The 24,903-nt window shown below is 40.0% G+C and overlaps 1 protein-coding gene across 1 annotated transcript in view; it reads left to right on the forward strand.

The window, feature by feature from the left end:
- LOC150083615 (suppressor of lurcher protein 1-like) overlaps positions 1–24,903 on the forward strand; it is a 383,165-nt gene that overhangs the window by 162,133 nt on the left and 196,129 nt on the right. The window contains exons 8-9 of the mRNA XM_090378541.1: positions 4,625–4,639; positions 11,065–11,258. Of these exons, the coding sequence (XP_090234667.1) occupies positions 4,625–4,639; positions 11,065–11,258 (209 nt within the window). The remainder of the gene's footprint in view (positions 1–4,624; positions 4,640–11,064; positions 11,259–24,903) is intronic.

A 24,903-nucleotide genomic window follows, 5' to 3' on the forward strand; every position in this document is an offset into this window, starting at 1 on the left:
GTATTTAGAGCGTTCATCAAATGCTTCAATTCTTGCGAAACCTTACCAATTAAGTATCCCCAAAATCAACGAATTGCATTTAGCTGTAATTGACAATTTTCTAACTTCATTTTCACCAAATGCCAACAATTCATATTTAGATGGAGTAATACCTTCATTGTCCTTATCTCGTCATCGGTATTGTCACTAGTTCTTAAATTTGATTTTTTTCTTTTTTCTTTTATTTTCTTTTTTTTTTTTAAACTGTCTGAAATATCGGTGTCATTCAGATATTCAGGTGCTGTGACCATGTAAACAGAGTTAGCGAAAATTTATGGAAAAATGTGGATAACGCACTTCTGCGAAACAACATATGATTATTTGTTGCGGTAAAAGAAAATCACTTTTCTAATTCTCGAACGGGGCGCTTATAGTTGATTCATAGCGGTGTCCAACCTATGGCCTGCGAGGAAAGTGAACTAAAACAGCATTTTAAATTTTTTTAATTATCAAAAACATTTTCTAATTAAATGTTTTGTTCAGTGAATGTAATTGTGTATTGTACTTAATAAAATTTTTGAATATTTTAAATTTTACTTTTACATGCAACAAGATATCGAAAATGTAACACACTAAAGAAATCTAACTTTGAATTTTTTTGAATATGGCCCCTGTACTGGAAAAGGTTGTACACCACTGCAGTAGGTGGGCCAGAGCCCATTGGGAATACACCTTGATCTGCTCACTCTTGATCAATGTGACTTCTCCGTATGTGGGACAGGTGGTCAGATAGATTTTACCAAGTACCACTAAGTTGTAGAATGCTAATCCCTTTAGCTCTCTTAATTTGCACAGCAGCACTAATTGCCTAAATTGCCTGAAAGTCAGAAAAGCAAAGCCGTTCACTATATGAAAATTTTCTTTGCTCAACGGAAACTATTTTAAATGTAACTTCCAAGGGGAATTTAAAATAATTAAACAGAGGTCCGACTGAGTAATTTTGAATTATAAAAATTATTATACAGTTTTATATAGGAAAAATCTTAACAATAGACAGTAAAAAAAATGCAAATTTAGTTAAATCATTTTAAGCTTATTTGAATAGTAGGTAAACATGTGAAAAAAATTTACGGAATATTACAAATTTTGAAGTGCATTGAATCCAAATGTCACACGTCACTGTTAATAGTGGTGCCGGTACACTGTACCATTGTGTACCATTCCAAAAAAGGTGTGTGTGTGTGTGTGTGTGTGTGTGTGTGTGTGTGGGACTTAACAGGGGAAAAAAATTTATAAAATATAAGAAAAAGTATATGTATAAAAAAAAAATTAGGATGCAAGTAGAGGGAGGATGCAGATTTTGAATGCAGTAAATGTGTCTCCCACTCCTTTGCCTGGTGGGTTCTCCACTCTGGGAGCGGAATGCTAACACATTCCACTCCCAGAGCAGGATGGGCAGTTCGACCTTCCGACATTACATGGACACAACAACTATCACTGACGAAGACATACTGCGTCTTTGCTGCCGACATGCCATTTGGTGATCTGAACTGGGTACTATAACCCGGTTCCCTTTAAAACCCCATCCCCAGGAGGGGAGGGAGGAGATAGGTCTCTGTTTCCTCCCTTCCCCTCCCTGCCTCCCTCATACTTCGCCTGGTGGGCTTGTCTCCACCAATCTCTTTGGGGACCTATTCTGTCATCCCCATCCTTTTACCTGTTTTCCCCCAGTCTTCAGTCTTCCCCCACACACTCTAACTAAACCGAACGAGTACACCCCCCTAACAATGCTGCCAAATTCTAATCAATGTCTAGATGCTACCACTTTCTTGTAAATCTCTTTCGGCCAAATTCTATATTACCCCCCCCCCCATTTTTTTGGCAACAGTGGGTCCCAGTAGGGGCTGAATGACTAAATGGTCAGTGAAATAACAGAACATAAAACTACACAACAAACCACTCCCCACACACTTTTCAAATCTCTGGCCTCCACAGAGTTCTGTGTCACTTACAAAGAATACAGTGTGGAGATGGAGAATCTCTGGTGCCGTCACACAACTAACACATTTTACACTAACACTTTACTGTTCTAAAGAATTTGCAGAGTTGGGGGAACCCCTGGAGCTGCATTACAATGAACACTATACACTGTTCTAAAGAATTCCAGAACTAGGGATCATAAATTCAAATTTCAGGGCTTGAGATTTAGATTAGATTCCATGAAGTTTTCTTTTATCTAGTGAGTCATTGATAGCTAGAACAAGTTTCCCTCAAAGGTAGTTGAGGATGACAGTTTGAATAAATTCAAAGGTCAACTGGATTCTTATCTGTGTGAGGTGGGAAGCATATAATTTGTGTTTTCTTGTCTACTTGGTTGTGTGTGTGTGTGTGTGTGTGTGTGGTTTTTTTTGGTTTTTTTTGCCAGTGCAGCAAAAGTATGGTTTCTTTGCACTATATAGTGATTACTATTACTATTTTTGAAGAAGAATTTCTTTTTGAATAAACAATATATGATGAGAGCCCTGTCAATCAATTCGGCCCTGGAAAGATTGTGCAGGGCTCAAGGGGTAGAATTTTTTTCAGCCTGGTCTGTACTTGTTAACAGGAGAGACTGCTTCTACAGGGATGGGATACACTTAAATAGAAAGGGTGCAAGAATGTTTGCTGATGCTATCGAGGCAATGTTAGGTGGGTCGGAAAACTGCTAGATTGGGGGGATACAAGGACTAATAGATTAACAGTAGCCACTGGCAGAGGTGAAAGTGATTCTTGCACTGCTTCTATTGGAATGAGCCGCAGCCTGGAAAATAAGATGCAGGATATTTCAGAGACTGCTGGGAATCATTGGGGTACAAGTAAACACATGGGTTGTGTTAGGGTAGCTAAGAAAAAGAACAGGTGCATGTATACTTGTGTGTACACCAATGCTAGGAGTTTAGTAAATAAATTTGATGAATTTGAGGTATTGCTCAAAACATCAAAGGCAGATATTGTGGGGATTTCAGAGACGTGGTGTCACATAGATATAAGAAATGCAGAACTGGAATTTGGGGAGTACAATGTCTACAGAAAGGATAGACAGGATAGGAAGGGAGGAGGGGTTATGCTATTAGTTAAAAAACACATAAAATCCAAGGAAGTGAAGCCAGTCGACATCGCTGGACAGTGCAGTGTCGAGTCAGTTTGGTGTGACATAAGCATTGGGAGATCAAAATTGAGAGTAGGAGTGTGCTATAGGCCTAATGACTCTGATGAGTATAATAAGAAACTGTTCGGAGAAATAGAGTGGGCCAGTAAATCAGAGAGTCTTATAATGGGGGATTTTAATTTCCCAGATATTGACTGGAATTCGGGGGCTGGTCACTCACACAGTAGCAAGGCTTTTGTGGATTTATTGGATGATTGTTTTCTACATCAGCATGTTCGGGAGGCAACTAGAGGGAGTAATACTCTTGATTTGATTATCAGTAGTGATTCTTCATGCATTAAGAATCTGCAGATAAATGAACCACTTGGTGGCAGTGATCACAGTGTGCTGAAGTGGGAGTTACTCAAAGAGGTAACTACCATTAGGGGTAAAGGGAAGGGGTATTGCTTTCGTAAAGGCGACTACAATGGACTGAGACAGTATTTAAATTCTATACAGTGGGATCAACTGATGATATTGCCAACAGCAAATTCAAAATGGGAAGCATTCAAAGAACTTATCGTGGAAGCTACTAGGCTTTACATACCAACTAAGAAATATTGTTCAAGGTTTAGGCCTAAATGGTTGTCAGATGAACTAATGAGGCATATGGCAGAGAAGAAAAATGCATGGGATACATACAAATTACCACGTGACACGGACGCCTATGATAGATACAAGTTGATCTGTAACCAAGTTACAAAGGAGGTTAGGCAGGCGAAGGCAGATTACGAGAGATCCTTGGCAAGGGATGTGAAGAAAAACAGCAAAGAGTTCTTTACTTATGTAAACTCTAGAAGGAAGGGGATGAATCAGATTGGTCCACTTGAGATCGATGGGTCAACTGTTGATGACCCTGCTCGGGTAGCTAACAAACTAAATGAATATTTTGCATCGACATTCACACATGAGGAGTTATTCAGCGAGGGGAATGCCAGAGGTGTATTCAATTCTAGCAGTAAGCTAGAGAATCTTGTAATAACTGAGAGCAAAGTGGAGGAGAAATTGTTGAAGATAAACACAAGAAAGGCACCTGGGGTGGATGGGATCTATCCAGTTATATTAAAGGAGGCAGCAAAGGAGGTAAGCAAACCCTTAGCCATAATTATGAGAGCTTCCTTGGACTCAGGGGAGGTACCCATTGACTGGAGATGTGCAAATGTGACCCCAATTCACAAAGGGGGATCAAAGGCTTCTTCTTCTTCTTCTTTAATGCTGCCGAATGGCGTTTGCAACTTCGTTTTGATATTGTTCTCTGTCTAGCGCTGCGTGTAGAATTTGTGCTGTTGTCATGTGAAGCCAGGTGTTGATGTTATCTAGCCATGCCATTTTCGGTCTGCCTGGGCGTTTCTTGCCTTCGATCCTTCCCTCCAGGATGAGTGGTAGTAGGTGGTATTTTTGTTGGTTCCTAGCGATGTGACCTAGGTATTTGCATTTCCTGCTGATGATGGTTTTGAGCAGGTCCCGTTCCGTGTGCATGTCCTGCAGGACCTGTGCGTTGGTTATCTTGGCTGTCCACGGAATTTTCAGCATTCTTCGGTAGAGCCACATTTCGAAGGCCTGGAGCTTTTTTGTAGTGGCTGATGTTAGAGTCCAGGTTTCTACACCGTAGAGCAGTATTGGCCAGATGTAGCATTTCAATGTGCGTAATTTGAGCACGATGTTCAAGCTTCTGTCGGTGAGGAGGGTTCTCCATTTGGTGAATGCCTGCCTGGCTTGTTCAATTCTGCTTTTGATTTCGGCCTCATGGTTCAGCTGGTCATCAATGAGCACTCCGAGATACTTGAAGCGGTGTATTTGCTCTAATTTTTCGTTGTTTAGTTTGATCGTGATTTTGCTTGCAGTCCTGCTGACCTTCATCACCTTTGTTTTCTTTTTGTTGATTCGTAGCCCCCATGCTTGGCTTTCTATGTCCACTTCGTTCAAGATGGTCTGTAAATCTTGTTCTGAATCCGCTATTAGTGCTGTGTCATCGGCATATCTTAAGTTATTGATGTAGTGTCCGTTAACTTTTATGCCGATGTTCTTGTCAGCCAGTGTTTGGTCGAAGATCATTTCCGAATAGATGTTAAAAAGAATGGGAGATAATGGACAGCCTTGCCGGATGCCTTTTTTTATTGGAATTGGGTCTGTCAGATCGTTGTCATAGCGAAGCCGGGCTGTTTGATTCCAGTAGAGAGTTGTAATAAAGTTGATATCATTGTTTTCAAGCCCAAGTTTTCTCAGTCGGTCAATTAGACGGTCGTGGTCTACTGAATCGAAGGCTTTCTCGTAGTCAATAAAACATATATACACGTCTTTTTGATGTTCATAGCACCTTTGTAGCAATATTTGTAAACAGAAAATTGCTTCTCTGGTGCCTAGTCCCCTGCAGAATCCGAACTGTGTGTTTCCTAGTGCACTTTCGCACTTACATCTTATCCTTTGCTGAATCACCTTGAGGAAGACTTTTAGCACCTGGCTCATTAGACTGATCAGCCTGAAGTCTTCGCATTTCCGGCTGGTAGCCTTTTTTGGTAGGGCCACAAAGATGGATTGGAGCCATTCGGATGGAATGTCGTTGTTGTTGTAGATTTGATTGAACCATTTTGTTAGTTGTTGAATGTTGCTGTAGTCTAGTTGTTTCAGCAGTTCCACATGAATCTGATCAGGTCCACAGGCCTTGCCTGGCTTTGTTATTCGGATGGCATGTTCCACTTCAGATGTTAATATGTGGAGATTGTCTTCCTGTGTTTGTTGTTGCGTTTCTGCCGGTTTTCTGTTGGTGCCGAACAGATTGTATATATAGCTCTTCCAGGTGTCGAGTTTGGCTTGTTTGCTTAGTATAGGTTGATTGTTGTCCGTATATAAACTTGGGATAGGAGCCGGTTTGTAGATGTTTCCAGCTTCTTTAAGCTTCTTGTGCAGGTTATAGTTGTCATTTTTCTTGATTAGGTCTTCGATTTCTGCACACTGATCTTCCATCCATTTTTCCTTCGCCTTCCGGATTTCCTGTTTGATCTTTTGTTGTATTTCTTTGTATTTTTCCCGGTTGTTGTTGTTTTTGAATATTCTCCGTTCATCCATTAGGTCTAGTATGTGCTGGGTCATCCACCGTTGTTTCTTTTTCGACGCCTGATGTCCTAGCAGGGTTTCTGCTGTTTCATTGATGCACTGTTTGAGTGAACGCCCGAATGCTTGCACGTCTGTTGTTACTGCTTCGATCGATCGGATTGTAGTGTTGAGATGAAGCTGTACTTGTCGTCTGTTGGCGGTGTTCTTCAGTTTCTCCAGGTCGATTCTTTTTGTTGTGCTTGTGCGTTTGACTGCTCGTAATTTGAGACGTAGTGTTGCTGTTACTGGGTTATGGTCTGATGATATGTCAGCTCCGGGGTAAGTTTTTGCATTGAGGACACTTGACTTATATCTGATGTTGATTAAGATGTAGTCAATTTGATTCCTGACGATATTGTTGTCAGAGTCTTGTGGTGAGGTCCAGGTGTATAGTCGTCGAGGTGGTAGTTTGAACCAAGTGTTGGCAATGCTAAATTTTTCTTCTTGGCAGAACTGGACGAGTCTGTCGCCTCGTTCATTCCGTGTCCCCAAGCCATGTTCTCCGACTATGTTTTGTAGCTTTCCTTGACCGATTTTGGCATTAAAGTCACCGAGGATGACCGTCATGTCGTGCTTCTTCAGCGACTTTAAAGTGTTGCTTAGCTTGTCGTAGAACAATTCAATTTCTTGATCGTCTTTGTCCGCTGTTGGTGCGTAGACCTGGAGCACATTCAGGTTGATCTTGTTGCCTGCTAGCTGTAGTAGTGCGATTCGTTCCGATATTGGGGTGAAACTGGTGACTTTGTTGGCCAGTTGTTTGTGGACAACGAAAGCGACGCCGTACGTCTGCTTGGTGTTCTCTTCTCCTCCGGAACAGAAGACGTGGTGGTCGTTTGATATAAACTTCTTTGTTCCAGGCCATTTGGTTTCACTTAACCCAAGTATGTTGATGTTAATGCGTTCCATTTCTTGTAAAGCATTGGCTAGTTTTCCTGGTTGTAGTAGGCTTCTAACGTTCCATGTAGCTAGTTTCAGAAAATTCTTCGACGCAAGCTCGGAGATTCTTAGCACCCCTGCCCCATTCAAGGGACGCCGAGACTCGGGGCCGTGGTTTATTTTGCTTGCTATCATTGAAGTTTTCAAGGGAAGGATAATCCAAGTAGTTTCCCGTTGCTTTCTTGGATCACAATTTAGTTGAAAAGGTCGTGTGTGGACCTTTTGAAACGGGTTTCGTCTGACGTCTCCACTGAAACCTTTCCGCCATGGAAGGCCCTTCTGGGAGCATATATCTTTCGGTGCTTTAGTAGTTTAACAAATTAACAAATTAAACTACTAAACCTGCCGCAGCCATATAAATGGAGTAGCTCTTATTCAGTGATGAAGCTGCCTCGTGATGTCATAATTTTACGCAATTTATGCCGAATTTCTAGTCATCACTGACCAAGCAGGTGGCACTGCTGTAGTTTTATCTCCTGGAACATCCAAATGGCTGACTCGGTAAAATTACCGTGACCTTGAAAATACCAATAATGTATAACTCAGCAAAACGTGAGTATTTTTAAATACAATTTGGTATCCTGAAAACTTCTACATCAAAGCTATCATGTAGCACAACTATTCTACTAAGAATTCCCAGTGACTGATTATAGTTCCTTAAAAATTTAATGACCTTGAAATTTCCTATGTCCGAACATAACAATGATAACCATTTTAAAAAGTTCAGTCCGAAAAATAAAACCACGTTTAGGTCTCAAATCTTAACCTATCACTCACCCACACTTATTTTATCTAAAATATAACTTCTACACCGATCAAAGGCTGACACAAGTAATTATAGACCTGTGAGTTTAACTTCTGTTCCCGGAAAATTAATGGAGGCACTGGTGAAAGAAGCACTGCAGGATCATCTAGACAAGACTTCAGTTATAGCTAGGACACAGCATGGTTTTGTTAAGGGGAAGTCTTGCCTGACCAATTTGATTGGATACTATGATGCAGTCACAAAAGAACTGGATGCAGGGAATAACTTTGATATTATATACTTGGATCTTAGAAAGGCTTTTGATACTGTTGCACATGGAAGACTGCTGCACAAATTGGAGCAGTGTGGCATTGGAGGCAAGTTGCTGCTATGGATAAAGGGGTGGTTGAGGGGGAGAAGACAGAGAGTGGTAATCAATGGACACTGCTCATCGTGGACTAATGTTATTAGTGGAGTCCCTCAGGGTTCAGTATTGGGGCCTTTATTGTTTTCTGTATTTATAAATGATATTGATGATGGTATATCAGGCTTAATGTCCAAGTTTGCAGACGATACGAAGGTTGGCAGGGTTGTCAAGGACACTACTGACACTATGCTGCTGCAACAGGATTTGGAAAGGTTGAGCAGATGGGCTTCGAGGTGGCAAATGAAGTTTAACATTGACAAATGTAAAGTACTACATATGGGAAACAGCAACCCCAGAGCAGCGTATCAACTCTGTGGTACTACACTGACAGTGGTAGAGAATGAAAGGGACCTGGGGGTGGTGGTGGTGCAGGCAGATATGAAGTTCTCTGAGCAGTGCAGACGAGCTGCAAGAGTAGCTCATGGTGTATTGTCAATGATATATAGGAATTTTTCTAGCAGGGATAAGGAGGTGATTATTCCCTTGTATAAGGCAATGGTCAGGCCACACCTAGAGTACTGTATACAGGCCTGGAGGCCTCATTTCAGGAAGGATGTAGAGCTGCTGGAAAGAGTACAGAGAAGGGCAACTAGATTGGTGAATGGGACAAAGGGGTTCTCTTACGAAGAAAGGCTTAAGTTTTGCAAATTACAGTGTCTGGAAACTAGGCACCAGCGGGGTGATCTGATAGAGGTGTACAAAGCCTTGAATGGTTTGAGCATGCTCAATGCTGATGGGATTCTTCCTCTAGCTCAGAAAAATCACCTGAGAGGGCATAAATTCAAATTGAGGAAAGACAGATGTAGGATAGATGTGCGGAAATTTGCCTTTAGCCAGTGGGTGGTTGGTGGGTGGAACAGACTTCCATCCCTTGTCGTGGAAGTTGATAGCCTAAATAAGTTTAAGGCTCAGCTGGACAGGTATTTCGAACGAACAGAGGGGTGAAGTGGAAGTGGTTATTTTTATTTATTTATGTTACTTTTTTTTTTTTTTTTTTTGGCTGATGCTGCATAAGCTTGCTTTCTTGCATCAAATGCCTCTACTAATGCTAATGCTAATGCTAATATCCTTGTGAATTGCCTTTTGGTATTAGTACCTTTTTCCCCCTTAAATATTGGATGACTGCACAGTGACTGATTTTGACCATCTTTCCTCATTCACACAACTTTGTTGACTTCAGGACCTGTAATTAAAAAAGACATTATTGAAACTGGATAAAACATGGTTGGTTACTATTTGAAGTTTTATACATTAAGTACAGAAAATTTTAATGCTATACCACTGCCCTTTCATGCTCAGGCCACAAACTTTTCAAACACTGCTCGTAGATATAGCTTCCCTCTAGGGATACATACAGAGCTGTGCCGAGAGTGAGGCGAACGAGGCTCTTGCCTCAGATTAAAAGCTGAAAGGGATGCCAGAAGAAAGATTAAATAATTGCCAACGTTGCTATGATTAACAGTAGGGCGAATTTTTCATTCTTGTCTCAGGTACTAAAATGGCTTGGCACTGCCCTGGATACATGCATTCAAGAAGAGGCTAATTTTTCTCTTTTTGAGGGCAACAAAAGGCTGATCTGTAAAGGTCTTTTCTCCCTTCATAATTACGTTTTTTTTGTTTAAGTCTTTAGGCATTTTGAAGTTTGCTTTAGAAAGCTTTCTAAAGCAACTTCTAACTTTAGAAATTATTACTAAAGACCTCACTGTCTGATTTTAGATTGTCTATAAGTATATTAAATTTTATTGACTGACTGTTTATTTTGGACTAATAGAAAGGTAATTGTAATGAAATTTAGCAAAGGCAGCTCCCCCCCCCCCCCCATTTAAGTAGTTTCTGTTTCAGTAATATAAATTAATATGTAGCAGTTGGCTACATGTTAATAGCAGTTAATACTTAATGCCAAATACTGCAGAGTCACCAATTTGGGAAAAGCCCATTGTAGTAAATGGATATTCTTCAGTATTTGGCATTCATATTGTCCTAGCAATTGATCCAGCTGAATTCATGCTCTACAGACCTTATTCTTTTTCACCTGTTTCAGTTCAAGACATCCAATTTAAGTTTCAGATATTAAATATCTTCATTCTTTTTCTTGATACTTGCAGTTAAAAGTAACCCACACATTTTGGACTCAGATTTATGATTTCAAGGGTCAAGGCGCCTCCGTAGCCAGGTGGGAAGGAGCAGCAGTGCGTAACACACGCTTCTTGATTAGACCGGGGTTCGAGCCCGTAACCACCAAATACGGAGGATGCGGAAAGGTCAGGGAATGACCACCGCATATCCCGGAGCAATATGGCCTTAGTTGCTAATGCTCCTAAAAACCAAATAACAAACAACAAACATCAAGGTCAAACCTAATTGCAATTTATAAAAGAAAAAATTTATTAACCAATATAATTCATCAGACTTGCACTGAATTACACAGTGAAGCTGCCATCTAGCATTGCTCTGTAGCATACTCTTTCTCAGCAAGCTGCTGCTACTACCTGATTACAAGGATTAAATTTCATTATAATGCCTTGGCATTATAATGAAATTTGATAAACTGTGAGAGCAGTCAGGTACATTGTAAAATTTATGTTATAGCCAAATGGCATTTATGTTATAGCCAAATGGCACATTGTCTACTTTATCTTTATTAATATAATAATGAGTGAATTTTGGCACTAAAATCTGCCCATTCTTTATTCATAGGTGCACTTATGGATACTTGAAGCTTTATCTTCAAGGCCAAGAAGAGAGGCAAGCATTAGATGAATTTGATCATGTTTTTTGTGGGAAAAATATGCCTCCTGCAGTCTTATCTGAGGGACCTCGTTTATCAATGGTATTTAGCAGTGGATCATTGGAAGGTCCTGGATTTAGAGCAAAATATACCTTTGAAACTGGTAAGACAAAATATTTTAGTTATAAAACTTCATTTTATGAATGATGTCATCATCATAGCTCATAGCATGCCTGTGTTACTATGCACAGAGTAATTAAAAAAAAAAAGAAAAAAGATGCTCCAGTTTAAAGTGCATGTATTCATACAAGTATTTAATGAAATACATAGCATAAATATTTTAATTTTGTGTCATAAAACACAGCAGATGCTTTCAAGTGAAAACAGTTTCAGTATATAAAACCATCTATAGTCATTGTCAAAAAAGTCCATTCTTCAATCAGAATTTTGAGATTGATTTTTATTCAACTAATGGAATCTCTTTTTCCTTCATCAACTGTATGTAGATAATTTCATAAACATTCTCTTTAAAATATTCCCATAAATAATCACAGAGGTTTAGCTCTGGAAAATATGGGGGCTGCACCAAAACAGAACATTAAGAAAAGGGATTCTCAAACACAGTCATGAGAGTGCTCATTGAGGATATATAAAATAGTACTGCTGTATATAGTCACAAAAAAACTAAACACTGAAACAATGGCAACACACACACACACACACACACACACACACACACACACACACACACACAGCTCTACCCTCACACCAGTCCAAATAGGGAAAGCATAAAGAATTTTGGTTTGATGATTTTGAGGAGAATTTGTTTATATGGACAGAGTGGATATGCTGAAGACTTTGTTTTGCCAGCCAAATGGCTCTTGTGAGTTCTTGAGAAATTGAATTTGGAGTCATAGAAAATTCCCAGATCCTTGTGGTCCAATACAATAGGAATTGTTTGTGAATTCTGCAAGGCTGTTATCAGAAAGATGCTCTTTTAAGCGAAAGTTTGAGGTGACTGGATTTTGAGGGGTTGAGTGAGAGGGTAAAAGATTTGAGGTACAAGGCGAATTCTTGGAGGGTGTTACAGATCAGCTCTTGATTGAAGTAGCTGATTGACTTGAATCTGAGGTGGCAGTGATTTGAATATTGTCCACATAGGACATTTCATGCTTATGGGTTAGTAAGTATGGTTGGAGGATTACAGAGAACATTATTCCCAATAGTGTACCACCCTGGAGGATTCCAGATGAGCAGGTAGCATAATACGATTTATTTTTGAAATTTGCTGCAGGGACCCTTTCTTTAAGGAGGTTGGCAAAGAGATTTAATAGATTATCATTGATGAGGTAAAACTGTTTGAGGAGATTCAGGAGAGAGTATGCTGAGACTGCATCAAACGCATAGCTGATGTCTGTATGAATTATGTTGATTTGGTTTTTAGAATTAAAGGACTTCAGAATTATTTGGTTTGTTGCGAGAAGGTTGGTCAAGGTGGATCTGCCAATAATTCCATAGTGAATCTGATTATGATGTACTGGGAAGAGTTGCTTCCTAATTGTTGGTAGCACAGATCTTTCTAGGAGTTTTAGGACAGAGGATGAGATTGATATTGTCTTGATGTCTTTAACTGCTTTTAATGTTTTTGTAGTGATCCCATTCGGAGGGGAAAAGTTATTATTTATGGCCTGACTGAAAAAAAAGACAAGAAAGTCTAAAATGTAGACACTAGCAATTTTCATCATAAAGATCAGTACATTGTCGTGTTCCATAGTACCTTTTGAAGGGAGATTTTTAATCCTATCTTTCATCACCTCTTGAAGTTGTCACAGACATTCTCTCAGATATACCAGACAAGCTGTACTTGCTACCTGGCAGTCTAAAACGCTGATGGAACTGATATTCAGGTGACATTCAAGTCAGGTAGACCCAATTTCAGCAAAGTCCGTCTGGTGACAACCAAATCTTCTGCTTGAACCTTCACAACGGTGGGATTGTTAGTAATCCTGGTATAACCTCCATGCACAAGCACACTGTGGGTGGCCACCCAAGTATGAACCAACGTAAGCAGGGGTCGAGGTGTGGCGCCCACACCACATGGAGGAATGCCGCCCCTCTGTGCTACTAGGCAATACTAGGTGGTACACGACTCTCATCAACCGGTGCAATACCACCACAAGTGGTGGAACCCATGTTTAGTCTCCAGACCTAAGTTCCGGTCAACCCTTCCCCATCTCAAAAGTCATGTAGTATGACTGATGACTTTTGAGGTTATGATGAACATCATGGCGAGATCCAATCTTCCTTACATTTCGGGGGTACAGCTCTAAAACAGTGTTCACAGGCCGGCCGATAGTCAGTACACCGGACTGAACCTATTGGTAACTCTTTAGGAGGCTTCCAGATCAGTTAGTGTATAATCTTGCTACCTCTACTCTGCCAGATAGTGACTGGAAGGAGTCTGAGTACTGTGTATGCGGGGGGGGGGGACATTGTCGAGGCCACGTTATGTCAAGGATCTGGGTATATCCTTACCATGTGTATGCCATATCCAAGAATTTCATTACTTCATACAGCATGTACCCCCCCCACACTTTTTCTTACTATTGAATACACCATGAATTGTCAAACTAATAGAGTAAGCTTATCTGCAAAAAGATCTAAACCTCCCAAACACTTCCTAGTTCCTTTCACAAATATACGTGGTCTCAATTCTAATCGCAACAATGTCCATTTCCACTTACAGTCTGCCAAATCCCATGTACTTTTTCTAACAGAATCTCAGTTATCGGTTGATTCAACTACTGCTCATCTCAATTGCCCAAATTATTCACTATATGATTCCTTTCGCCTCAAAGGTGGTACTTGAGCATATGTCTGTTCCGATATTCTCTGCCAAAGACTTGATAATTTGGAATTTCCTCTTTTCAATCTTCTCCCAACTCCACTAACCACTTGGAGCTCTTTGACTTCCTCTCTTGGTGCCTCCGTAGCCTGGTGGTTGGAGCAGCAGTGCGTAGCACACGCTTCTTGATTAGACCGGGATTCGAGCCCATGACCACCAAATACGGAGGATGTGTAAAGCTCAGGGAGTGACCACCGCATATCCCCGGAGCAATATGGCTTTAGTTGCTAATGCTCCAAAAAAACATCAACAACAACAACTTCCTCTCTTTGCAACTTGACTTTCTCCAGTCCAACTTTCTTAACAGTGAGGTAATTTTCCTTGGTGATTTTAATGTTCACAACTCCAGCTGGCTTCCGTTTTTAAGTCACACCGACCCAGCTGGTCGAGATGCTGAGGCTTTTGCAATTTCTAATGACTTTGCACAGATTGTTCATTTACCTACAAGAATACCGGACAGTCCTAACCATACAGCCAACATGCTTGATCTTTTTCTCACAAACAACCCTTCTAAGTACACGGCCAAAGTGAGTGGTCCTTTAGGTACCTTAGATCACAACTTGATGTTTGTCGCTTCTCCAATGGAGCCTTTAACTCATGGTTATTCCCAACCTTGTATTGTTTGGCATTACAAGAATGCAAAATGGGATGACCTGCAAGATTTTTTCCTTGTTCAGATTACTTGGTGCCTCTGTTTCAAAACTTTCAATGTCAATGTTTGCTCAGATCGTGTCAGTGAAATTATTATTTTAGGAATGGAATCCTTTATTCCACACTCCCCTTAAAAATCTCATCCTTTATCTAAACCTTGGTTTTTCCAATAAATGTGCTAAGGCTGTTCAAGAGAATGTTGCTTATCGTAATTGGATTGTTTCCAATTCTTCAGTTTCATTTTCTGCCTACACCAAAGCTCGCAACAATTGTAAAGCAATTATTAATCAGTCCAAACTAGAGTGTGAACAGGCTAAGAGTAGAAAACTTGCTTCTTGCCCTAATGGTACGCAAGCATTCTGGTCTCTTGCCAAAGCTATTGGCTGCAACTTTTGCCCATCTTTGCTCGGACCGCTTTCAAAACCAGATGGTTCTGTTGTCACTTCAGCCAACGATAAAGCTGCTAGCATCCCATTTTTCTTCCACCTCATGTATTAATGATCTTGGTAAAACACCTCCCACCATTTCAACATGCTCCATTCAATGCCTCCTGGGGTCTTCCATCAAAAGGATGTCAGAAGGATTTTGACAGATCTCGATGCTAAGAAAGCTCCATGTCACGATGGTATTTCTCCACTTGTTCTCAAAACCTGTGCTCCTGAACTTACTCCTGTTCTTTGCCGCTTTTTTTCACTTTCTTATTCCAAAGGTGTTTTTCCTTCTGCTTGGAAATTTGCTCATATCCAGCCAGTTCCTAAAAAGGATGACAAGTCCCTCCCATCCAATTATCGTCCCATTTCAATTACTTCTACTCTTTCTAAAGTAATGAAGAAATCAATTAACCGCCAACTTTTAAACTACCTATAAACCTTCCGTCCTTCTGATCAACTATCGCTAGCATGGATTCCGTCAATATCGATCCACTGGTGATATTCTGGCTTATGTTACCCATTTATGGACAAATTCAATTGAAAAGTTTGGTGAAACACAAGCAGTTGCTCTTGACATCTCAAAGGCTTTCAATTGTGTTTGGCAAAAAGGTTTTCTAAACAAGCTTCTATCTTATGGTTTGCCAACTGTTTTTTGTAATTGATTATCCAGTTTTCTCTCTGATCGTTCACTGAGGGTGATGGTAGATGGCTTTCTGTCTTCTAACTTCTCCACTAATGTTGGTGTCCCCCTAAGCTTCAGTTTTTCCCCCACTCTTTTCCTCTTCTATATATTAACAAGTTACAAAGGAGGTTAGCCAGGTGAAGGCAGATTATGAGAAATCTTTGGCAAAGGATGCAAAGAAAAATAGCAAAGAGTTCTTTATTTATGTAAACTCTAGAAGGAAGGGGATGAATCAGATTGGTCCACTTGATATCGATGGTTCAACTGTTGATGACCCTGCTCAGGTAGCTAACAAACTAAATGAATATTTTGCATCGACATTCACACATGAGGAATTATTCAGCGAGGAGAATGCCAGAGGTGTATTCAACTCTGGCAGTAAGCTAGATAATTTTGTAATAACTGAGAGTAAAGTGGAGGAGAAATTGTTGAAGTTAAACACAAGAAAGGCACCTGGGGTGGATGGGATCTATCCAGTTATATTAAAGGAGGCAGCAAAGGAAGTAAGCAAACCTTTAGCCATAATTATGAGAGCTTCCTTGGACTCAGAGAAGGTACCCATAGACTGGAGATCTGCAAATGTGATCCCAATTCACAAAAGAGGATCAAAGGCTTATATGATAGATATAAGCTGGTCTGTAACCAAGTCACAAGGGAGATTAGGCAGGCAAAGGCAGATTATGAGAAATCCTTGGCAAAGGATGCAAAGAAAAACGACAAAGAGTTCTTTACCTATGTAAACTCTAGAAGGAAGGGGATGAATCAGATTGGTCCACTTGATATCGATGGGTCAACTGTTGATGATCCTGCTCAGGTAGCTAACAAACTAAATGAATATTTTGCATTGACATTCACACATGAGGAATTATTCAGGGAGGGGAATGCCAGAGGTGAAGTAAGCTCTGGCAGTGAACTGGATGATTTTGTATTAACTGAGAGGAAAGTGGAGGAGAAATTGTTGAAGATAAACATAAAAAAGACACCCGAGGTGGACGGGATCTATCCAGTTATATTAGAGGAGGTAGCAAAGGAAGTAAGCAAAGTGTTAGCCATAATTTTGAGAGTTTCTTTGGACTCAGGGGAGGTACCCATGCACAAAAACATAAAAAAGATGTGCAAATGTGAACCGAATTCACAAAGAAGGATCAAAGGGCAACACAAGTGATGAAAGACCTGTTCGTTTAACTTATGTTCCAGGAAAATTAATGGAGGCACTGGTTAAAGAAGCACTGCAGGATCATCTAGACTAGACCAATTATAGCTTGGATGTAGCATGGTTTTGTTAAGCGAAAGTCTTGCCTGACCAATTTGATTAGATACTATGATGTGGTCACAAAGGAACTGGATGCAGGGAATAACTTTGATATCATATATTTGGATCTTAGAAAGGCTTTTGATACTGTTGCACATGGAAGACTGCTGCACAAATTGGAGCAGTGTGGCATTGGAGGCAAATTGCTGCTATGGATAAAGGGATAGTTGAGTGGGAGAAGACAGAGATTGGTAATCAATGGACACTGCTCATCATGGACTAATGTTATTAGTGGAGTCCCTTAGGGTTCAGTATTGGGTCCATTGTTGTTTTCTGTATTTAGAAATGATACTCATGATGGTATATCAAGCTTAATATCCGAGTTTGCAGACGATATCAAGGTTGGCAGGGTTGTAAAGGACAGTAATGACAATACACTGCAGCAACAGGATCTAGAAAAGGTCAGCAAATGGGCTGAGAGGTGGCAAATAAAGTTTAACATTGACAAATGTAAAGTACTACATATGGGAAGCAGCAACCCCAGAGTGACATATCAGGTCTGTGATACTAGACTGACAGTGGTAGAGAATGAAAAGGACCTGGGGGTAATTTTGCAGGCAGATATGAAGTTTTCTGAGCAGTGCAGATGGTCTGCAAGAGTAGCTCATGGTGTCTTGGCAATGATATAGAGGAATTTTTCAAGCAGGGATAAGGAGGTGATAGTAGTAGTAATAGTGGCATGTGATGCAAAAGGCAAGTGTATGAGCATCAGCCAAAAAAAAAAAAAAAAAAAAAAATCACACTTCCCTCCAAATGCCTGTCCAGTTCCTCCTTAAATTTATTTAACCTATCAACTTCCACAACGACAGATGGAAGTTTGTTCCAGCAATTAACCACCCACTGGCTAAAGGCAAATTTCCGCACATCTGTCTTTTCTTTATTTGAATTTATGCCCCCTTAGGTTCGTAATCTGAAAGAGTGGAAGGATCCCATCAGAATTCAGCGTGTTCAACCCATTCAAGGCCTTATGCACCTCAATCAGATCACCGCGTAGGTGCCTAGTCTCCAGCAAATGCAATCTGCAGAACTTAAGCCTCTCTCTTGGTAAGAGGATCCCTTCATTCCTCTCACCAATCTTGTTGCCCTTCTCTGTACATGCTCAACCAAATCTACATCCTTCCTAAAATGAGGCCTCCAGTCCTGTACACAGTACTCAAGGCGTGGCCTGACCTGACCATTGCCTTATACAGAGGGACAATCACCTCCTTTTCCCTGCTAGCAAAATTCCGATATATCATTGACAAAACCCCATGACCTGCCCTGGCAGCCTGTCTGCATTGCTCAGAAAACTTCATATCTGACTGCATAATTACTCCCAGGTCTTTTTCATTTTCTACCACCTTAAGTGTAGTACCAAAGAGTTGGTATGTTTCTCTGGGGTTACTTCTACCCATATTCAGTACTTTGCATTTGTCAAGGTTAAACTTCAATTGCCACTTCTTAGCCCGTCTGCCCAAATTATCTAGATCCTGTTGCAGTAGCACACTGCCATTACTGTCATTAACAACCCTGCCAACCTTTGTATCATGTGAAAACTTCGACCTTTAACCTTATATACCTTCATCAGTATCATTGATAAATATACAAAACAACAGTGGACCTAATACCGAACCCTATGGGACTCCACTAATAACATTAGTCCACGAAGAGCAGCACCCATTGATTACCACCCTCTGTCTTCTCCCACTTAACCATCCTTTTATCCATTGTAGCAACTTACCCTTAATACCATTCTGCTCCAATTTGTACGATAGTCTTCCATGCACAACAGTGTCAAATGCTTTCCTGAAATCCAAATATATGATATCAAAATTTTTTTTTGCATCCAGTTCCTTTGTAACCACATCATAATATCCTATCAAATTTGTCAGACAAGACTTTCCCTTAACAAACCCATGCTTCTGAATTATTGCTGCAGTCTTGTTTAGATGATCCTGCAATGCATCTTTAACCAGTGACTCCATTATTTTACCCGGAACAGAAGTTAAACTAACTGGTCTGTAATTACTCATGTCACCCTTCGATCCCCCTTTGTGAATTGGGGATACATTTGCACATCTCCAGTCCAATGGAACCTCCACTGAGTCCATGGATACTCTCATAATTATGGCTAAGGGTTTGCTTAGTTTCTTTGCTGCCTCCTTTAATATAACTGGATAGATCCCATCCACCCCAGGTGCTTTTCTTATGTTTAACTTCAACAATTTCTCTTCCACTTTGCTTTCAGTTATTACAAAATCATTAAGTATACTGCTACAATTTGATAACCTTCTGCCATTTTCAAACCTTAATAATTCCTCATGTGTGAATGTAGATGCAAAATACTCATTCAGTTTGTTTGCTATCTGAGCAGGTTCATCAACACTCGAACCATCAATGTCAAATGGACCAATCAGATTCATCCCCTTCCTTTTAGAGTTTATATAAGTAAAGAAATCCCTGATGTTTTTCTTAGCATCTTTTGCCAAGGATTTCTCGTAATCCGACTTCGCTCTGCCTAACCTCCTTTGTGACCTGATTACAGACTAACTTATATCTGCCATAGGCTTCTGAGTCGCTTGAAAATTTATATGCATCCCATGCATTTTTCTTCTCTGTTACGAGTCTCATTAGTTCATTAGATAACCATTTAGGCTTAAACCTTGAACAATATTTCTTAATAGGTATGGAATTTTTAGTGGCATCCACGATTAATTCCTTGAATGCTTCCCACTTAGAATTTACTGTTGGTAACATCGTCAGTCGATCCCACTGTACAGAATTTAAAAACTGTCGGAGACCACTGTACTCACCTTTACGGAAGCAAAACCTCTTTCCTTTACCCATGATGGTAATTATATCTTTAAGTAAATCCCACATCAGTACACTGTGATCACAGCCACCTAGTGGTTCCTTTATCTGCAAATTCTTAATACATGAATGATCACCAGTTCAAGAGTATTACTTTCTCTGGTTGCCTCTCGAACATGCTGCTGCAGAAAACAGTCATCCAATAAATCCACAAAAGTCTGACTAGTGTGTGAGTGACCAAGCCACAAGTTACAGTCAATATCTGGGAAGTTAAAATCCCCCATTATAAGACATTCTGATTTACTAGCCCACTCTATTTCTTTGTACAATTGTTCATTGTACTCATTCGAGTCATTAGGCCTATAACACTCTCCTACTCTTATTTTTGCTTTCGCAGTGCTTATGTCACACCAAACTGACTCAACAGTGCACTGTTCATCTATATCAACTGGATGCACTTCTTTTGATTTTATGTTTTTCTTAATTAACAGCATAACACCTCCTCCCTTTCTATCCTGTCTATCCTTTCTGTACTAATTGTACTCCCCAAATTCCAGTTCTGCATTCCTTATATCTGTGTGACACCACGTCTCTGCTATCCCAACAATATCTGCCTTTGATGTCTTGACCAACACTTCAAATTCATCAAAATTATTTACTATACTTCTAGCATTGGTATTCATACACCTATTCTTATTTTTCGTTACCCTAACACATCCCCTATACCCACCTATTTCAGGATGACTGCCATCCACCATGCTCCAGGTCACTACTTATTCTAATAGAAGTAGTTTGCAATGTCTGATTATGAGGAAGCAATGTGCTTGCATCAAGTTTTGTTTCCCTCTTAACCATACAGCAGCAGAAACCCTTAAGAGGTTAAAACAATCTTTTGGTGACAGTGCTTTATGCCAGGTGCAGGCCTACTACTGGTTTAACCATTTTAAAAACGGTCGAATGTCGGTTAATGACGAGGATCACTCTGGGCATCTATCATCAAGTACCATCCCAAAAAATGTCGCAAAACTTTGGGCAGCGATCTGTGAAGGCGGGAGGCGCCTCCGTAGCCAGGTGGGAAGGAGCAGCAGTGCGTAGCACACGCTTCTTGATTAAACCGGGGTTCGAGCCCGTCACCACCAAATACGAAGGATGCGGAAAGGTCAGGGAATGACCACCGCATATCCCCGGAGCAATATGGCCTTAGTTGCTAATGCTCCTGAAAAAAAAAAAAAAAAAAAAACCAAAAACCAAAAACCAAAAAAAAAGCCACAGGCGGACCATCCGCAACATTTGTGCCATTGTAGGACTGTTGTATGACATATGTTAACGGATTTTGTCAGACAAGTTGAACATGAGAAAAACTGCAACCAGGTTCGTGCCATGGTTACTGAGTGAAGACAAAAAGCAGCATCGCAAGGAAGTTAGCAGAGATCTTCAAGAACAGGCCAGGAGTGATCAAAACTTCCTTTCTACGGTTGTCACAGGTGACGAGAGTTGGGTATATGAGTACAACCCCGAAACCTAGCAACAATCAGCCCGGAGGAAGAGCCCATCTTCACCCCGACTGAAGATAGTCTGACAAGTGAGGAACCATGTGAAGTCCATGCTGATCTGTTTTTTTGGACATTGACGGGCTTATCCATAAGGAATTAGTCCCTTCTGACCAGACTGTCAATGCAAAGTTCTACTGCAACATCCTGAGGCAGTTAAGGGAAGCCGTCAGGAGTAAACGTCTAGAAATTTCATCAAATTCTGGAGTACAGAGAAGTACTCTGGAGACTAGGCACCTGCAAGGTGTCTGATTGAGGTGTATAAGACTTGAATGGGTTGAGCAGGCTCAATGCTGATGGGATTCATCTTCTTGCTCAGATTATGAACCTGAGGGGAGCATAAATTCAAATTGAGGTAAGACAGTTTTAGATTAGATGTGCGGAAATTTGCCTTTAGTCAACGGGTAGTTGATTGCTGGAACAAACTTCCATCTGTCGTGGAAGTTGATTGCTTAAATAAATTCAAGGACAAACTTTTAGAGTGAATGGATGTGCAAAATGGGATTTTTTTTTTTGCTGATGCCATATAAGCTTGCTTTCTTGCATCATATGCCTCTACTAATGCTAATCTCTGTCCCAGAGAATTTTAGCTTTTGTTGCAAATCAGACAACGGTAACCGACAGGTGTAATCTCCTCCTCCAATTTTCAAAATTATTTTAATCAATTACAAACTGTCTATTGTTCAAAACACAAATAAGAGATGGCAACACATTTAATTTGAGAGCAATTTTTACATAAATGGAGATATTAAAACAAACTTTTTGAAATAGCTGACCTTGAAAACATAAATACACGAATTATATAATATTGGTGTAAATACATCATAGTTTACCGATAAATTTAACTACGTAAGTAGTGTAACAGCATTGTTGATTATATCTCATATTGTGGCTAACTTCACAATGAGATACCACGTATTGCACTACTTCGAATAAATAATGCTTCTGTAGTAGAGGAGTCTACTGTTATTTATTCTCAGTGGGTACCACCACCACCACCACACCCAGACGCATTTTGGAGCTTGTTAGCTCACACTTGGTGGGCGAGCAGGTACCCTGATAATGCAGACATGTCATCACGTTGTGAAGTTAATTCCACAATATGAACAATGCTGTTACACTACTTATGTAGTTAAATTTATGTGTAAACTATGGTGTATTTACACCAGTATTGTGGAATCAACTTCGCAACCACGATGGCATGTCTGCATAATCAGGGTACCTGCCCATTCACCGATGAGTGAACCACAAACTCTGAAATGCATGAAATGCATCTGAGTGGTGGTGGTGGTACCCACTGAGAATAAATAACAGTAGACTCATCTACTAGAGAAACATTATTTATTCGAAGTAGTGCAATACCTGGTATCTCATTGTGAATGTATGCCACAATATGAGATATAATCAAAAGATGTCGTTACACTACTTATGTAGTTGAATTTATGGCTAAACTATATTTACACCAACATTATATAGTTAATCTCAACCCATAACATATTATGCCTTGTGCATTTAATCTTCAAAATAAATACATGAATATATTGCAGAAGGCCCACACATGATAAACTTAAATTTACCTACATGCTTCTCAAAGAGTTAATGCAAAGGGTTGCACTTGACAAGGTATAAGTGATATTAATAACTGAATAAGTACTTAAAAATCTAAACTAATAGACATAGATCCAAAGTACCAAATATGTTTTTGCTAATTTTACTATGTTTTATCACTGAAATACTAAACCAAACATTTGTTTCTTGTTTAAGGATATAGGAAAAGCAAATATATTAGAGAGAATTGGTTCATAGCTCACAAGGCAAGGTGGTCATATGCCTGACCACCTGACCTGGTCATATGCAATTTAAGGTTGACTCTCTTTTTTTCTCTTCACTGTCATTTTGCCAGACCAGTGAAAGGGAGGTCTTTTAATTACATTGGGAAGCTCCCCTGAGTCCAAGGATGCTCTCATAATTATGGCCAAGGGTTTGCTTAGTTACTTTGTCGCCTCCTTTAATATAACTGGATAGATCCCATCCACCCCAGGTGCTTTTCTTATGTTTAACTTCAACAATTTCTCCTCCACTTTGCTCTCAATTATTACCAAATCATTAAGTATCCTGCTACAATTTTGGAAATGGCAACCCATTTCAAAACCTTAATAACTCCTTGTGTGTGAATGTAGATGCAAAATACTCATTCAGTTTGTTTGCTATCTGGGCAGGATCATCAACAGTCGATCCATCGATATCAAGTGGACCAATCAGATTCATCCCCTTCCTTTTAGAGTTTATATAAGTAAAGAAATCCTTGCTATTTTTCTTAGCATCTTTTGCCAAGAATTTCTCGTAATCTGCCTTCGCCTGCCTAACCTCCTTTGTCACCTGATTACAGACTAGCTTATATCTGCCATAGGCTTCTGAGTCGCTTGATAATTTATATGCATCCCATGCATTTTTCTTCTCTGTTACGAGTCTCATTAGTTCATTTGATAACCATTTAGGCCTAAACCTTGAACAATATTTCTTAATAGGTATGAAACTTTTAGTAGCTTCCACGATTAATTCCTTGAATGCTTCCCACTTAGAATTTACTGTTGGTAACATCGTCAGTTTATCCCACTGTACAGAATTTAAAAACTTTCTGAGACCACTGTATAAGGCTTTGAATGGATTGAGCAAGCTGAATGCTAATAGTTTTCTTCGTCTTGCTCAGATTACTCACCTGAGGGAACATAAATTCAAATTGAGGAAAGACAATTGTAGAATAGATGTTCGGAATTTTGCCTCTAGCCTTCGGGTGGTTGATAGTTTGAACAAACTTCCATCTGTTGTAATGGAGGTCAGCAACTTGAATAAGTTCAAGCCAGAACTATACAAACATGTGGAATGAATGGATGGGTGAAACGGGAATTTTTCTTTTTTTTTTGGCTGATGCTATATAAGGTTGCTTTCTTGCATCATATGCCTTTACTAATGCTAAAATAACACTTCATCAATGGTGAAGACTATTGTTACTTATTCTCGGTGGATACCACCCAGACAGCACCGTTTATAAAATGGTATTGGATAAAAAACTGTATTACCTACATATCTGTCCCTATTAGACCTAGGAAAGCAAAAAGGTTGAGGAAAGTGATAGTAGGAGAGGAAGAAGAAGAAATCCCATAGAAAGAGGAAAGGGGCAGTTACTCCTCGCTCAGAAATCCCTCGATTAGGGAAGACTGTTGTTACCTATTCTTGGTAACTCGGGCAGTATCAAGCTCTTGCAGTCTACACTGTTTCAAGACTTGTTAGCCTCTCCTCTGTGGGCCAACACTATTTCAATAGTGACAACCCAATTATGAAGTATAACTCCACAATATGAGAGATGCCCGATGGTGTGCACTGATTAGACTATAGAATATTTTTGCTTAGACCGTGAAGGAGCATTATACCTACGTGTATAAAAATTATGTAAATTGCACTAACCCATATGTCAGTAAACTCCTTC

Source organism: Mastigoproctus giganteus, chromosome 7, assembly GCF_048544385.1.
Source record: "Mastigoproctus giganteus isolate SK-2022 chromosome 7, ASM4854438v1, whole genome shotgun sequence".
In the NCBI taxonomy this organism is placed as follows: Eukaryota; Metazoa; Arthropoda; class Arachnida; order Uropygi; family Thelyphonidae; genus Mastigoproctus; species Mastigoproctus giganteus.